The sequence below is a fragment of the Muntiacus reevesi genome, chromosome 9 (genome assembly GCF_963930625.1).
Source record: "Muntiacus reevesi chromosome 9, mMunRee1.1, whole genome shotgun sequence".
Classification (NCBI taxonomy): Eukaryota; Metazoa; Chordata; class Mammalia; order Artiodactyla; family Cervidae; genus Muntiacus; species Muntiacus reevesi.
Window position 1 is genome coordinate 35,043,586 of NC_089257.1, and position 17,516 is coordinate 35,061,101.

Here is a 17,516-nt window from a genome sequence, read left to right on the forward strand (position 1 = left end):
AAGGGCTCAGAAAAAGTTGAAGTCACAGAGGATGAAGGGGTGAATCTGAACAAGATGGATTCATGAATGGGAGGAGTTTCATCAAGAACAAATGCAAAAGATCCTGCGTGAGCCAGGACAAGGAGTGGGGCCATGAGTTGCTGGTGGAAGAGGCAGACCATCAGGTGGCAGAGTCTGTCACTTATCCTGGCGAGCAGCTATGGAGGCTGCAGAAGTGGGTTTAGATCAGGGTGGGTATTGACAGCTTACAGTGAATGATGTTGGATTCGTGATCTCTGAAGAAGATTTAGCTTTGGGACTAGGGAGCAGTCTTGATCACTCAAGAGTTTTTGTGTAGCAGAGTTTTATTAAAGTAAAATAGGACAGAGAAAGTTTCTGACATAGACATCAGAAGGGGGACGAAGAGTGACCCCCTTGCTAGTCTTAGCCAGGGCATTATATACTTTTTCAATTGGTTAGTACAGTAAATCAAAAGGTTGTAAAGGTCTCACCAGACCCACTCCCACAATTTACATTTTAAGATCACAGGGTTAGAACTAACAATAGAAAGATCTTACCAGCCTCACTCCCACAATTTACATTTTAAGATGATAGGATTAGTCAGAAGGGTTTTAAGAAGGGGAAACATGTCCTCAATGTATAGCAAGACACATTCCTATACTGACTAAGACAAAGCAATGTAGAAACAAATATTTGTCTTTTTCTCCTCCTTAAGAATTCCAGACCCCCCTTTCCTCCTTGGGACTCCGGACTTCTTATCAACCTACCTAGGAATTGACTGTCTCAGTATGGCCCCACTCAAGTCTACACTAGCCTGCAGCAGCTTGGCAGGTTCTAGATACTGCTTTATGGGAAGGAAGAGGGCAAATAAAGCACCCCGTCTTTTCCTTGGGGTCCTTGCCCAGTCTCAAGGAAGCCCCACCCTTTACAAGTCACTTTCTAAAACAGGAGCACTGCTTTAGACCTTCCTCCTCAGGGTCAGGGTCAGGGTCAGGGGACCAGTTCATGATCAAAGACCTCTCACTCTTTTGTGCTCCATGCAGGACTCTCCACTTGCTCCAATGAAACACGACATTGGTTTTCTGTTCATTTTTTGAAGGTCTTGGCTTTCTGCAGGTTGCCGCCAGCCGACAAGCTCATTCCAGGGTAATTCAAGCCAGGCCTGGCCCCTGCGATAAATCCCTGGCAAGGATCACAGATGACAACAGCACATAAAATAAATGCCTAGGGAAAAATTCAGCCTTCTGAAACAGATGGCACATTTACACCCAGCAGCCTGAGGAGATGCAAGTCAAGTTCCACATTAAAATGCTAATTTCCTACATGACAGAGGTGCACCAGGAGTTCCTGGGCAGGCTGGTAAGTGGTTATTTGGGATCCACCCCAGGTGGGAGTCTGAGTTCACTTAACTCAGCCCTTGTCTCTCTCTGAGAATCTTCCTCAGTCTCAGAGCTGCTTCCGCCCTCAAGACTTCCACTCTCAACTAGAACTGTCTCCATCCCCCAGAACCACATTGATCCTAACAGAAATTTCTCTAGTCACATTAGGGTCCTTGGTGTTAGTTGCTCAGTCATATCAGACTCTTTGTGAACCCACGGGCTATAGTCTGCCGGTCTCCACTGTCCGTGGGATTCTCCAGGCAAGAATACTGGAGTGGGTTGGCATGTCCTCCTCCAGGGGATCTTCCTGACCTAGGATTGAATCTGGGTCTCCTGCACCGCAGGCACATTTTCTACTCTCTGAGCCACCAGGGAAGCCCAAGGTCTTTAAAGATCATGTTTGTTTCCCTGCTGGGTGGACTTGGGTAAGTGAAACAACCACTCTGGGCAATGAATACATGCTTTGTAAGTGTTGAGGGCATCCAACATACTGAGCGCTCTCTGCTATACCTCATTTAATCCTCATGACAAATCTGAAAGGTACACTTATTTCCCACAAAAGGCAACTGGGCTCTTTGTGTAGTGTTCTCCCCAAGCCCGCTATTACCGGCTGCAGGTATGAGCGTTTGTCTCTAAGCCTGAGCGCCTAGTGCCTCACCCTGAACCCCATGGTCTCTGACCTGGTCTTCTGTGTCTCTATTCTTTCACCTGGCAGAGCTGCCAAGATGTACAGACCACGACCAAGGTTGGCTACAGTCCACCCCCGCCGACCCAACAAGAGGCTCTTTATTGCCAGGAAGCTCTCAGTTCAGTTCAGTCCAGTCGTTCAGTCGTGTCCGACTCTTTGCGACCTCATGGACTGCAGCACGCCAGGCTTCCCTGTCCATCACCAACTCCTGGAGCTTGCTCAAATTCATGTCCATGGAGTCAGTGATGTCATCCAACCACCTCATCCTCTGTTGTCCCCTTCTCTTGCCTTCAATCTTTCCCAGCATCAGGGTCTTTTCCAATGAGTCAGTTCTTCGCATCAGGTGGCCCAAGTATTGTCTAGGCCAGTTATTGGAGCCTTGGTGCCCTCTGCTGGGTAAAGAACAGAAGACCAGCCCAAGTCCACATTGTTATATTAACATCTTTTCCAAAATGGCATTTATTTTTTTCATTCACCCATCCACCCACGTACCCACCCCCAACCATCTCAGTTTCACCAATGTCTGGAAGCATCACCCTCAGAAGGTATATTAAGCTTTATGAACCTCAATTCCTTCTCTGTAAAGTTAACTCACCCAACTGATATTCAATGTGCATATGTTCTATGCCAGTCTTGGCTTTGGGGCTGCAGCAATGAATTAGACTGAAGGGGCATCTGCCCCTTCAAGCTTTACACTGTGGAGTTATAAAGAGGTTTAAATGAGGTGAGAATATACCACAGTGCCATCTAAGTGCCCTTTATGTCATTTCTTGTCATTGCCTACGGGAGAAACGTGAAAGGATTTGGAGATGTTTTCTTGGGAAAAGTAATGAGGAAATCCTTGACATTATATTTAAAAAAAAAAAAATCTGCACATACTAGGGTTGAGGGCAGAAGGTCTGGAGCTTCATCACCTGGTTCTAAATCCCAGCTCTGCCCCTTTGAGCTTTGTGATCTGCAGCAGCAAAATGGATATAGTAATACAACACATACTTATTGTGTGTCTAATAAGTGCTGGGGAGGGTCTTAAGGACCCAGAAATGAACAAGACAGGGAAGGCCTGTCCTATTTCATAGGAACATGATGATGAAATGACTCATTACATGCCAGACACCTATAATGGTCCTGAGCATAAGTGCTTGCTATTATGACTAACTCAAGTTGTTGCAAAAGCTCTGTGGATGATATTTACCAGTATTTTGTGTTTGATGATGCCCCTTGACTGTCTCCAGGAGATAGTGAAGGACAAGGAAGACTGTTATGCTGCAGTCCAAGGGATCACAAAGAGTCAGACAGAACTTATCTACTGAACAACTTGACTGCATGGGTTTGATGACCACCAGAGGGGGCAGGCTTGCCCTGTTGGCAGAGAGTGTAGAACAGGGAAGTGGAAGTCAGAGGGACATGGGTTTCTCAATTTAACAGGACAGGAGATTTAGCAGCTGAGTGGCTCATAGCAGCGGCCCAGGGAGCAGTGAGCGGCCAATAATGACTGGAGGTGTGCAAACGTGGTTGGAGGTACGTGGAGTTCCTGTCCTGGCTGAGAGGTGGCACAGAACCAACTTAAATCTCCTTCTTCACTAAGAGATTCTGTTTCTCTGGGGGGTAGAGAAACATCTAGCATCCCTGGAGAGAGCCTGAATTCTGGTTGGATTTGGCCCCAGAGAAGCCCTAGAAGCAGTCAGAGAGTAAGACACATGGGATGAGGTTTCTTCTTCCCTGGATTCCTCCTTGTAGGGACCCCATAGTCTGGATGTATCCTTTCACCTTTCTAGACAGCCAGCTGCCTTCTAGGCTCCAGAATACTCTTTTCCTCATCTCTTTGGGCCTGGGGAGGCAATAGTTCTGCTATCATTACTCTCAAGTTGCTACAATATTTTTAGATACCGCTGCTCCCAACTTTAGGACAGGTCTTTGTAAACAACCCCCTCAACCTTCCCAACCTCCCCCCCACCCCCCAGATTTACCGTAATTTGAGTCTGCCCTCAGTTTCCTGCTGGGACTCTGTCTGCTACGAGGAGTGGCCTTAGGAACCTGATCCTCCAAATAGGATTCTGGAATTGGGTTGGTCCTGTATTTGAGCAACATGGGGATAATCTCCTGCCGGGGGAAACGGGATGCAAGTAATTCATGGCATCTAGTAGTAGCACAGTTAGCAGTTACTCAGTTGATCAAGGGTAGCAGCGTGGGATGCAGGGCAGGATGGAAGGCCACAGTCTGGCATATCAAGCGGCTGCGGTGCTTTGCTCGGTGGCAACAGTAATAGTTATAAAGACAGTGGAGGCACTTGGCTTCTTCCTATAGCCCGCGAGAGGAAGAGAGAGAGAGAGAGAGAATGTATGTGTATGTATATATATATACACACACACACACACATATGTGCAATAAATTAAAAATTATGATCATAAAATTGAAAAACGTGTGTGAACAATAGAGGCTGTCCACGAGAACTTGAAGGAGTCCCTCATGTCCTTTGAATGCTGGGAAGGTCTAACTGAGAACCAAACTTGGGGTCTGAGGGCAAAAGTTGCAAGGTTGCTGAATCTCTGCCCCAAATCTCTTATATTGAAGGAGGGACACTAATAGGGAAGGGTTGGGACTCCAAGACAGATGGTGGAGACTTGGGGAGACATGGATGGGGCTGAGAATTTTGATCTGCTGACTCCCCTAAACCTCCTTCACCAGCAACCTTTAGGTGGTCACCCTGGGAGCAGTAACTCTGTAAGTTAATATCTATGCTCTACAGAACACTCATCAGCTTCTTTGCCTACAAGCCCATGACCAGTGCTCAGTTCCAGTATAGCCTGGAGGTGAAGTGCGAAACCTGAACTATGAGAAGATCATCTAGATAGTGAAATACTTCTAAGATTCTGTCAGTCTGTATCAGCCAGAGCCTGCAGGAGTGGATTCCAAAGGCATTAGACCAAGGGGAAGTTTAGGATTTGACTGGGCCACACTCACGGACATGGGTGCCCTAGCCTAGGATATGGAATTTAATATTTTGACTTTATCACCCAGGAGTGGTTTTAGTCATTTGACTAACTGAAGCCTGGAAACAATGATGGCCTCACTGAAGGAAGCCAGAACTTCCTTGGAGTACTGTGTAGGAAAGTCTGAGGCCTCAGGAAAGTGGGCACGTTGGAGTAGATCTATTATATGCAACCTGCTTATACACCTAGGAGAAGCCAGAGGACACACTCTCTCTCTTTTTTTTAAGAAAGAAGTTGGACCTCTACCTTTAATTATATAAAAAATTAATTCAAAATGAACTACAGAACTAAATGTAAAATCTAAAGCTATAAAACTTAAAACATAAGCATAATTGTTTGTGATCTTGGATTAGGCAATGGTTACTAAGCTATGACTATTTTTTGGGGGCTCCAAAATCACTGCAGATGGTGATTGCAGCCATGAAATTAAAAGACGCTTACTCCTTGGAAGGAAAGTTATGACCAACCTAGACAGCATATTAAAAAGCAGAGACATGACTTTGTCAACAAAGGTCCGTCTTGTCAAGGCTATGGTTTTTCCAGTGGTCATGTATGGATGTGAGAGTTGGACTGTGAAGAAAGCTGAATGCTGAAGAATTGATGCTTTTGAACTGTGGTATTGGAGAAGACTCTTGAGAGTCCCTTGGACTGCAAGGAGATCCAACCAGTCCACCCTAAAGGAGATCAGTCCTGGGTGTTCATTAGAAGGACTGATGCTGAAGCTGAAACTCCAATACTTTGACGACCTCATGCAAAGAGTTGACTCATTGGAAAAGACCCTGATGCTGGGAGGGATTGGGGGCAGGAGGAGAAGGGGATGACAGAGGATGAGATGGCTGGATGGCATCACCCTCGATGAACATGAGTTTGAGTAAACTCTGGGAGTTGGTGATGGACAGGGAGGCCTGGCATGCTGTGATTCATGGGGTTGCAAAGAGTCGGACACGACTGAGCAACTGAACTGAACTGACTAAGCTATGATGCCAAAAGCACAAGTGAAAAAAGAAAAAAAATTGATACAAGAAAAAAATTGATAAATTGATTCCATCAGAATCAAAACTTTTGGAGGAGTTTTCTGGTGGGCCAGTGGCTAGGACTTGTGCTTTCACTGCTGTGGCCTGGGTTCTGTCCCTGTTTGGGGAACTAAGATCCCACATGCCAGGCGGCTTGGCCAAAAAAATACTAAAAACCACTTTGTGCTTCAAAGGACACTGTGAAGACAGTGAGAAAACAATCCACAAAATGGGAGAAATATTTGCAATTCATAGATCTGAGTAGGAATTTGCATCCCGAATATATTTTGAAAACTTTTACACTGATACCAAAGTCAGGCAACAACACTACAAGACAATTACAAATACCTTTATGAATATTGACATCATAATCCTGAACAAAATATGAGCAACCCAAGGCTTGTATTAAAAGCAAACCCTTTAAAATTGTTATACACTATGACCAAGTGGAATTTATTCCTGGTATTAAAGAATGGGTCAACAGACAAAAATTATTCATCATGATATATCACCATAGAATTAAGGGGAAAAATAAAACCAAAATCATCTCAGTTGATGCAATAAAAGAATTTGACAAAATCCCACATCCTTTCATGATAAAAACACTTAATGCTAGAAATAGAAGGAAGCTTACTATGATAAAGGCCATGTATAAAAAGCCCATAACTAACAGCAAGCATATTCAATGGTGAAAGACTGAAAACTTTCCCCCTAGAATTAGGAACAATGCCCATTTTGCCACTTCTAGTCAATAATATCTTGGCGGTTCTAGCCAGAGCACGTAGGCAAGAAAAAGAAATAAGACATTCAAATTAGAAAGGAAGAAGTAAGATTATCTCTATTCAGAGATGTTATGATCTCATATCTAGAAAACCCTAAAGATTACCCCCGCACACACAAAGTTAGAGCTAATAAATGATTCAGCGAAGTTCCAAGGCAAAATCAACAAACAAAATTCAGTTGCATTTCTATATACTAGCAATGAACAAACCAGAAAGATAATTGAGAAAACAATTCCATTTACAATAGCATTAAAAAGGTTAAAATACTTAGGAATAAATGTAACTCTATCAAAATCCCACTGGTGATGAAGTTTTGAAACTAGAGAGAGGGGATGGCTGTACATTTTGAATTTCTGGGACACTAAATGCCATCTAATTGTATATGTTAAAATGGTTAATCATGTTTTATCTAGGCAATATCCAGCTTGCTTCTCTTTCTTGTTTCCTCCCAAGATTTTACTTTTAAAGTTTTCAGATATCACTTTGAAAGAATTTTTCAGTGAACATCGATATGCTTATCATTGAGATTCTATCCATGATCATTTTACTGTTCTATTCTTTACTATTCTTTATCACTAATCATCCATCTTTCTACTAGTCCATTTAATTTTCTAATACATTTCAAAGAAATTTTCATTATCAGTACACATCACTCCTAAATATTTCAGCATTGCTGTTGTTTAGTCGCTAAGTTGTGTCCAACTCTTTTGTGACCCCATGGACTGTAGCTCGCCAGCTCCTCTGTCCATGGGATTTCCCAGGCAAGAATACTGGAGTGGATTGTCATTCTTCTTCATGGAGGACACTCTCTTTACTCAAGAATTAAGGAATGCATTCACAGGAGTGGGGACCTCCCCATCCTTGAAGACCTCTATGTTGGTTTTCCTTTGTAGGCCAGAGATGGCCATGGGGTGGGGGGATGGATAACGGGAGGCCAGGTAGATGGCACCATGTAAGCACAGAGACAATGATTTCTGGGACTCTCGAGAGGAGAAAAGAATGGATGAGTGCCGGGAGCCAACACACGAGATCCTACCCATGACAAGGTCATGAGGGAGAAAACTTGATGGGCAAGGCGGATCAGGTTTTCAGGGGTTTTGAAAAGGCCAGCTCACGAGATCCCACCCATGACAAGGTCAGGAGGAGAAAACCTGACAGGCAAGGCGGATCAGGTTTTCAGGGATTCCGAAAAGCTGCCCCCGGCGCTCACCTTAAAGATGATATCTGTCTTTCTGATGCTTGCTTCAATAGACAACTCCCTAATTTCTGTGACACAGGCAGAAGGCCTTCCTCGATCTCCTCCCAAATAAGAATCAATTTAGAACTTTAATCAATAAGTTTCCCAGGTGGTGGTATTTTATGAGATTATCCAGGGTGAAAGGAGTGTTTTAATTTAAACTCCTTTGCTGGTATTTTAGTTTGTTTGGCAAATGCATTTATGCCCTTGGTACTAATATGCATGACTGCTCATAATACCCTAATCATAAAACAGCATAAAGAACCTGATCATATAAAGGCCCTAATGACATAAAGCCTTTTTGGGGGGTGAAGGAGTCCTATTAGAAAACATAAAAAAATTATTTTAAAGGTGGTTATTGGGTTAACATTTGCTTGCTGTATTTTTGCTCTTAATGTGCTAAGGTTGTGTTATAGAAACCATTGTTAATATAGTTATAGATCTAGAAATATAAGAGCTTAGCCCTAGTGTGGTAACACGGAAACGGTTGTTAATTATTAGCCAGGAGAGCTAGGCAGGGGCTGCCTCACCAAAGTCGCAGAGTCAATGTGGGGTAAACTTCTTAGATAAATGCAACTGACAACTTCTGCAGAAGGATTAATTTTTGTGTTAACAAGGTTATACTTCTACTCTGTACTGTTGCCCTATGAGACTGCTACCTTTCAGTTAAGGTCACCACAGAAACGGAAAATAGGTTTACACTCACCTGACCTGCATAAAATGTTAATGGGCCCCAAGGCCAAAAGATAATGTGCTAAGATTTACTATAGAATTAGAAAGCCAAAAACATCCTGCTCTTCCTAAAAAACAAACTGATGTAATACTAATCCTGTGTAAGCATGAGTAAACATCTTGTACCTTGGATACGTTCTGAGTGAGGGTATAATAACTGTTGTCAAAAAGTAAAACACAGACTTGGCCCTATCAAGGCTGGTCTCACGTGTCTTCTCTCTCCGACGCCGTTCATCCTGAGGGTACCCCCTGGATCCTGCTGAGACTGAACCCTGGCGGATGAGCACCAGGAAAATCAACACTACTGAGCATCCCATCATATACAGCCCAGAGAGATTTTATGGGATATGTTCAATTCCTAGCATGAGGTAGATACTTGGTGTACTTAATAAAGGTCAACTTTGCCTTGGTAGGAGAAAGCAGGTGGCAGAGGAAGGGCTAAAAGTCCATTGGACTCTGGTGTCTATCTCCACATAAGTGAAAGTGAAAATCGTTCAGTCGTGTCCAACTCTTTGAGACCCCATGGACTATACAGTCCATGGAATGCTCCAGGCCAGAATACTGGAGTGGGTAGCTTTTCCCTTCTCCAGGGGATCATCCCCACCCAGGAATCGAACCCAGGTCTCCTGCCTTGCAGGTGGATTCTTTACCAACTGAGCTATGAAGGAAGCCCCGAATTATAATAGAGGTTTTTCTATCTTCTCTTTTAATGTAGAGCTTATTTGGAGATTCTCAAGGACTTCTCTGATAGCTCAGCTGGTAAAGAATCTCCTCATAAGGTCTACATTAAAAGGGAAGATAGAAAAACTTCTATTATAATTTACAAAGAATCCATGTGGTGTGATAAGCAGAAATCTGGACCCATAGGCAACCCTACCACTTACTGGCTCTGTGCCCTTGATCAAATTACTTAATCTCTCCAGGCTGTCCTTTCTTTATATACAAAGTGGGAATAATAATGACAATACCTGTCTGAGTGGGTTGTATAAGTAATGCCCAGTACAGAGTTTGTCACATGGTAGATGCTCAATAAGACCAGTTTCTGTAGTGCTCGCCCATCCTTTTTCCCTCCTGGGAGTCCAGGCCAGGTGTGGAGCTGTCCGGAGTGCTGAAGACATCCTCCCTCCCTCCTTGCCTCCCTCCCTCAGGTCCTCTCTCCTGCATTCCCTCCTTCCTGTCTGTGCTTGGCTCCCCAGAACCCCAGGGTCTGAACAGATCGAATTTTCCAAGTGGCTTCTTCAAGGCTTCTTCCTCAGGGGACAGGAGGGAATGAACCATATACGAGGCCCTCTCCACCGGCAGAAGTCTTGGAAAGATGACATGAAGCAGGAGTGGTGACTGTGTGACCGTGTAGGCCAAGGTGGGAATGGAGGGGACTGGGGGGAGGTGTCCTAGGGCAGAGCCTCTTGGAGAGCTTGACATCTGAGAACCTCATGCAAAGGCCTTAGGATCTGCAAAGAGAGAGTGAGCCATCCCCAACAGCAGAGCACGGCAGGTGGGTCTTTGGGGAAGTTTCCCTGAATGAGGGCAAGAAAGGCCAGGTTGGGAGGCAGGAAGGTGACCTTTGGATATTGGGGTCTAAGAAGCCCTGGCTCTGACAGGAATCATCCACCCCCATTCCCTGGAATATCTTGGTCACTTGGTTACTTGTCTGTTAATGTAGCTAAAGGCATCTTCATCTTTTTAGGTTATGGTAGTATGGAGTTGACTAGCTTCATACGCTTGGCCCTATGAGCCACACTGTCTGTGGCTAATCCTTGGTGTCCACCTCCTTGAGACTAAAACTACAAATGGTCTCCCCTAGGAGGGTGGCATATGAACCTATTGTGTTAGAGGTGGGAGCACTGGCAGCTCACACACTCCAGGGGGAAGGGCTGGAGGGGGATGCGGACACCTTCAGAGATGAAAGTCACCTGTTTCCTGGTTTCTATTGACAACTAAAACACTGGAGATGAAGGATCTTTGGAGACCTAAATATTTAACTAAGCCCTCCCTGTACAGATGGTACAGAAAAGGATGTGAATTCTGTCTCATGAGTCAGAGGCAGAGCTGGGGCTAAATTCAGCTTCTGCCTTGGTCAGAGGCTGGGCTTGCTAAGGACCTGAGCCTTCAGTGACCCCCTGCAGGCCACTGGCTGCAGGATTTCCATGACACTGAGCAGGACTGGCAGGGCTGAGCGGCCAGGGGAGCCTGCTGCTGCTTTATGGGATGGAGAAGTCCACACCCCTTCTGTAGCCAGTTTCCTGTCTGTGCACAGAGGAGCTGCTTCAGATGCTTAGATCTCCAGGATTCTTCAGCTCTGATGTTCTAAGTGTTCAATAAGAGAGGTGATTTTTGTCTTTGACTGGGAGGTGGGAGCCTGGCTCCAGTCTCAACTCAGCCTTAACTTTTGGTGAGAACTTGGGCAAGTTGCTGCCTTGCCCAGAGTCAGTCCCCCCGCCCCTCACCCCAAAAGGAAGATAAGTGATCTCTCCTCAGGGCCTCTAGAAGCACCAGGTAAAGCAGTGGATCACAGGTGCTTCAGGAGGTAGAGATTGAAGGGAGAGGTGCCTGTCATCGGTATTGGATGCATATGCCTATGTTCCCACCCGGAAATGATTCACTGTTTGTGAGCCCAGGACAAACCCAGCTGCTCCGAGGGGTTCATCCCTTGGGGCGGGATGCTAGGAGAGAGACCACTTAGAGCATCACAGCAGAAGAGGAGGGAGTATACAGAGGGTCCCTGAGAGACTGGTAGATGAGCAGCCCTCCCCGAGTCACCAGCCTCTGAGATGAAGAAATGTAGCATCACAAGCCAGAAGGGCTCAGAGCTGGCCAGCCTGGCAAGCTGTCTTCTACAGATGGGGAGGCTGAGGTTTTGAATGGGGCAGGGGCAGGACTGCAACGCAGGCCTTCACTCCCCTGTCCATCTCTCTCTACCCCATGGTACATTTGCCTCCCCTCAGAGATCCAACGACGGTGATGACAGTTGTGGTGATAATGACAACTATTCCATCTAATAAGTGCCTACTCACTGCAATGACCATCCCCACTGTAGCCCCTCGAGCCACAAACACACAAGGGGATGCTACCCAGACTCAGGCGCTGCTTGTGCTGCGGGGCCCTCAGAGTCCTGCAGAGTTAAGTGCTCTGGATGGTGCGGGGTTTGAGAAGTAAGAGGCAGGGGAGGTTCAGAGGGAGAACTTGGCCCACTTTGGAGGATGGGTGAAGGAAGAAATAATAATAGGTTGAAAGAGGTAAGATTTATTGAACATAGAAGTACCAGGGACTGTGCTAAGTGCTTCACCTTGTGTCATTTAACCATCCCAATAATGCCACAAGGTAGGTTTCATCATCTGCATTCTACAGAAGAGAAAAATGAAGCTCAGGAACTTCAGAGATTGGCCTAGGGCCACAAGGATGGGAAGCAGTGAGCGGGTCTGGCTGGCTCTGACTCCAGAGTCCACACTCCAGTCTAGGACTGAGTGGGAGCATCGCAGGCTGTGAGCCAGTTCTGGGAAGGAGGTTTAGGTCCCCAGATCTGGGGGTCTTTGGGCATCAAGGATCTGAATCCCTCATTTTTTTAATCAATGAAGAGGCTGAGGTTCTGGGGGCAGGAGGGGTGTCTGCCTCAAAGTCATGCAGGAAGCACCGACCTGGAATGCTGGAAAGCAAGCCTTGTCTTTACCCCTGTTTCCCAGGACTGTGGAAGGGCTTGTATCCTGAAGATCGGTCCCAGACACTGCTGCAAGGAAAGGCCTACCAACCCTGCCCAGGCCTGTGGGGGTGCATGCTCAGCCATCCGAGCACAGTCCCTTCCCCGCCACTTCTCTCTCTGCTGTTTTGGGGTGCTCTCCTGTGGGCTGGCTCCCTCCTTGATCTGGCCTGGGGCACAGAGACCTTCACTCTGGGGTGCTGGGTCCCTGGGACTGTGGCTCCATCTTTGCCCAGGCCCGCCCCAGTGTGGCTGCCCAGCTGGCTGTGGACCGAGCCAACCAGGACCCCTCACTGATGCTGGGCTCACGCCTGGCTTCCGTGGTTCTTCCCATGGGCTGTGACAGCCCGTGTGCCCTGGCCACATTCCTGGCCCACAAGTACACCGTGGCTGCCTTCGCGGGCCCTGTCAATCCTGGTTACTGCCCAGCTGCAGCTGTGCTGGCCCAAGGCTGGGGCAAGACCCTCTTCTCCTGGGCATGTGGGGATGCAGGGGGAGGAGGTGAGTTGGTGCCCACCTTGCCTTCGGCTGTCTGCGTGCTACTCTCTGTCATGAGACACTTTGGCTGGGCTCACATGGCCATCGTGTCTTCCCACCAGGACATCTGGCTGGCTACTGCCCGGCCATGACTCTCAGGACACACGGGCTGCCTCTGGGGCTGGTGACCTCTCTGGGACCTGGGGAGCAGGGGGCCACGGAGGTCCTGAAGCTGCTTTGCAGTGTGGATGGCCTGAAAAGTAAGTGGGTGCCTTACTCCTACCCTAGCCCAGACTTCACATGGCTGGTGATGGGGAGTTTTCTTGTATCAGACACTAGGCTGAGCCCTTGACAACAAGCTCACATTTAACCCCAGAGCAGCCCTGTGAGCTATTAAAAGTTCTGCTGCTGTCTGCACTTTACAGCTCAGAAAAGGTATGTAGCAGACCCAAGTCACACAGTTCGCAGGCAGCACAGCTGGATTTTGAGTTCCAGTGTATGTGTCAATTGTGGAGTGGGAGCCAAGGGCTTTCTTGGTTCTTCCCTGGTAGAGCAAAGAAAAAGAGTGTAGTAGGACCTGAGCTCCAGGAAGGGTGTTAGAGCCATTCTTAGTTTCTTGAAATTAGAGTCAGAACCTTCATAGATTTGTTGACTGATGGAAGACTTCTTGCATTCATTAAGTCCCTGCTCTGCTGGGAGCTGGGTTGCCTGATGAACGGGATAGACAGTGCCTTCTCTAAGGGACGACCGAGTGATGAAGACACAGGTGTATAAGCAGGAGATTATGATAGAGGTCATGATCACCCCAGGGAGTGGAGGCTTGGAGAGCAACAGGAATATGGGGCTGGGCCCTGGGGGAATCTAAGGAGGCTTCTTGGAGGAGGTGGCACTTGGCCTGTCTTTAAGTAGCTGGGCACAGAGAGTCATGGTGGGGTGGGGTGTAGGGGAGTGGTGGCCTCTGGAAGACAGAAGATGCTTAGTGTTCATCTTAACTAGAGCTTTTCCAAACTGTGGGTCATGGCCCATTTGGTCAAGAAACCAGTTTAGTGAATCAAGCCTAGCACTGCAGGAGACTTCCCATGTGGTCCAGTGGTTAAGAATTGTGCTTCCAATGCAGGGGATGAGGGATTGATCCCTAGTACCACAGGTCATGTGGCATCACTGAAAAATAAAAAAAGAATTTTAAAAAATATATTGTACAAAATGAATCTAATAGAAATTAATTAAAATCTAAAAAAAAAAAAAAAAAGACAAAGGTTACCAAAAAAAAAAAAAAAAAAAGAGGAAGCGACTGAAATGGAAAGAGAGGAACAAGAATGGAACTGACTAGGACAGGATAAAGTGGTGAACATGAGGATGGAGGGCAGACAGCTGGGGCAAGTGTCACTCTGTGAAACTTCCAGTTTCCTGAGCTACTCCTTTCCTATTCCCAGCTTTGAGAGCACACCAAGCTAAAATATGCTTCTCTCTGTGGCTGGCAACAGTTTGAGGGCCACAAAGACCAGGTGCTGTGTTCTATCTTTTTGGAATGTGAGGCCGGTGCCAGCCAGGAGGGCCAAGGTAGGCAGCCTCTGAGCTCCTGAGACCTGTAGTGAGTTAGAGCTGAGTGGAGGGGGAGGCCTGGCCCAGATGTGCCCGCCGCCCCTCAAGACAGGCTTCTCTGAGCCCAGTTTGACAAGAGGGGAAATGGGCCAATGAGACCTATTTCGCAGGCTCGAGGGCTCTGTACCCACTTCACTCAAACACAGTCACTGAGCACTATCCTGTGCGTAATCCTTGCTTGGCTCTGGGGACACAGAGAGGAGCTGGCAGGGCACCAGCACGGTGAGCTGAGTCTGGCAGGAGATGGAGCGGATACGGCCCAGAGCCTGCAGGGCATGATCTGCAGGGGTGTGGGCAGGGCTTCCCGGAGGAGGCGATGCCAGGGCAGGGCCTGAAAATGGAAGTTGATGGCAGATGGAAACCAGGGGGAGGAGCTACTGACAGAGAGGTCAGCTAAAGCAAAAGAATGGAGGGAGCCTGGTAGCGGGATTATGACATGTTCTTTTCTGTGTGGCTGGAGCATGGTGGAAGTGGATGGGGGAAGCCTCAGTAGACTCTCGCTCCACTCCTGTTGTAGGGGTTGAGTTCCTGCCATGGTGGTAACCAGAAGGCAGAGTGGTTAGGGGCACATTCTCTGAAATCAGATTACCGAGATCCCTCTCCTGGACCCGTTTCCTACCAGCTGTGTGGCCTCAGGCAAGTCACTAAACCTCTCTGTGCAGTAGTTTCCTTGTCAGGGACATGACTTTAATGAAAGCCCGTACTTCATAGGGTTGTGAAAATGAGATGAACTATTGCAGATAAAGGGTTTGACTGTAATCAATGTGGACTCTGATCTTTTTAACCTCCCCTGTTGTGTGGAGTAGCTCTCCCTTGTGGCCACATGAAGAAAAGCGCCTAAAGAGAAAGGAGAAGCTGAAAGGAGAAGCAGGGAAGAGGGGACCAAGATAGTTCCGGTTTTGTTTCCATTCAGTCCTGGTGGATCTTTCTCCCAGGGCCCTAGCCACTATTTGGAGGGCAGAGAGGGGTGGCTCGAGGCCATAGCCCACATATCATGGCCACCCAGGAGTCAGCAGAGTCCAGGGTTCCTGGCTCCATCTTCTACACGAAGGCCCCCTATTCCTGGATAAGAATCCCTCCTTAGCATGGAGACCCTTGGCCTTTCTTGATGGCTCCATACTCCTGGATTTTTCTGGAGAAGCAATTTCAGTAGGAACCTGGCCCCAACCAAAACAAGTGGTGGCCCCATTTTTGGCAGGGGTTGCAACCCTTGTCAGGAACCCAAGATGCAAAAACCTTTACTTGGGCAGCTACATGGGGCCCTTATTTTGGGCAGGATTCTCTTCTGTCCTGGGTGCTTGGGGATGGAATTACCTGCTTTATGATCATGGGCTTCGTTTCTGTTACACAGGCCAAGGGGAATGTATTCATGTCTGCTCAAACCTTGAGGATGCCTCTCAGAACCACAGTTGAGATTACAAGCCAATGATAAATGGATAAACAAACTGTTTATACAATGGAATATTGTGCAATGGTAAAAATGAATAAAGTACTGACATAGGCTATTACATGGGTGAGCCTAGAAAACATTATGCTAACTGAAAGAGGCCAGACTTAAAAGGCGGCATATTGTACAATTCTATTTACATGAAATGTCCAGAAGAGGCATATTCATAGAGATAGGAAGTAGGTTAGTGGTTGCTTGGGGTTAGGAGGAAAGAGAAATAGGGAGTGACCAGTATGGGTATAGGATTTCTTTCTGGGGTGATGGAAAGGTTCTGGAGTTAAATAGTGGTAGTAGTTTCATAACCTTGTATATAAAACTACTGAGTTATACCCTTTTAAAAAGATGAATTTTATGATATATGAATTATCTAAAAATTTTTTTAATGTTAAACTATAAAAAGATTACAAGTTGGGAGCCAGTTTTCCTGAGTTCCAGTACTGGTTCTCTAACCCTGGTAGCTGTGTATCCTGGGGAAACTCCTTAACCTCTCTGTGCCTTGGTTTACTCATCTGAAAGTAGAGATAATGATGAACATACTTCTTTTTTTACTATTTATTCTTATTTATTTATTTGGCTGTGCTGGGTTTTAGTTGTGGCATGCAGGATCTTTAGTTGTGGCCTAAGAGAACTTGGGTCGCCTGCACTGGGACCACAGAGTCTTAGGCACTGGACCGACAGGGTAGTCCTGAACATACTTCTTCATATTGTTGTTAATTGAATGAGTAAATGTTTGCTAAAGTACTTTAGGACAACACATAACAAGATGTCAGTAAATATTAGCAATTTTCAGAGCCAGTGGGGCACAGGAAGGGTGAAAATTTGGTCAGAATTACTTGGCGGGAAGATTGGAAGGGACATATTAATATAAATTTGTCCTCAGTTGAGGGGATTTTTTTCACCAGATTAAACCCGGATTTATCAGCCTTGGCTGTGATTGTTGCAGAAGCATCAGATAAAGGGGAAATTCCTCTTTCCCCCAGACTGAGGCTTCCCTGGTAGCTCAGAGGGTAAAGAATCTGCCTGCAATGTAGGAGACCTGGGTTCGATCCCTGGGTTGGGACGATCCCCTGAAGGAGGGCATGGCAACCCAATCCAGTATTGTTGCTTGGAGAGTCCCATGGACAGAAGAGCCTGGTGGGCTGCAGTCCATAAAGTCGCAGAGTCGTTCATGACTGTGCAACTGAGCACCAGACAGGGGGTGGGAGGAACAGAGGGACAGCAAGGGGGGCCGGGTGGACCCGCGAGTTGCAGTTGCTCTCCAAGGCCGCAGAAGCCTGGGGAAGGCCTGGAGGGTGAGCCCCGGCCTCTCCCCCAGTCGTGGTGCTGTGCATGCCCTCAGCGCTCCTGGGCGGCTCCGAGCAGACTGCCCTGCGGAGCAGGGCATGGGTCCAGGGCCTGACAGATGGGAGGCTGGTCTTCCTGCCTTACGACATGCTGCTCTTTGCCTTGCCCTACCGTAACTGCTCCTATCAGGC

At 46.9% G+C, this 17,516-nt stretch overlaps 1 protein-coding gene across 1 annotated transcript in view; it reads left to right on the forward strand.

The window, feature by feature from the left end:
• The first annotated feature begins 12,590 nt into the window (after positions 1-12,590).
• The window catches only part of LOC136175740 (guanylate cyclase D-like), a 39,726-nt gene continuing 34,800 nt past the window's right edge, over positions 12,591-17,516 (forward strand). Inside the window, 4 exon segments of the mRNA XM_065945975.1 lie at positions 12,591-12,705; positions 12,708-13,133; positions 13,136-13,252; positions 17,357-17,516. Of these exon segments, the coding sequence (XP_065802047.1) occupies positions 12,591-12,705; positions 12,708-13,133; positions 13,136-13,252; positions 17,357-17,516 (818 nt within the window).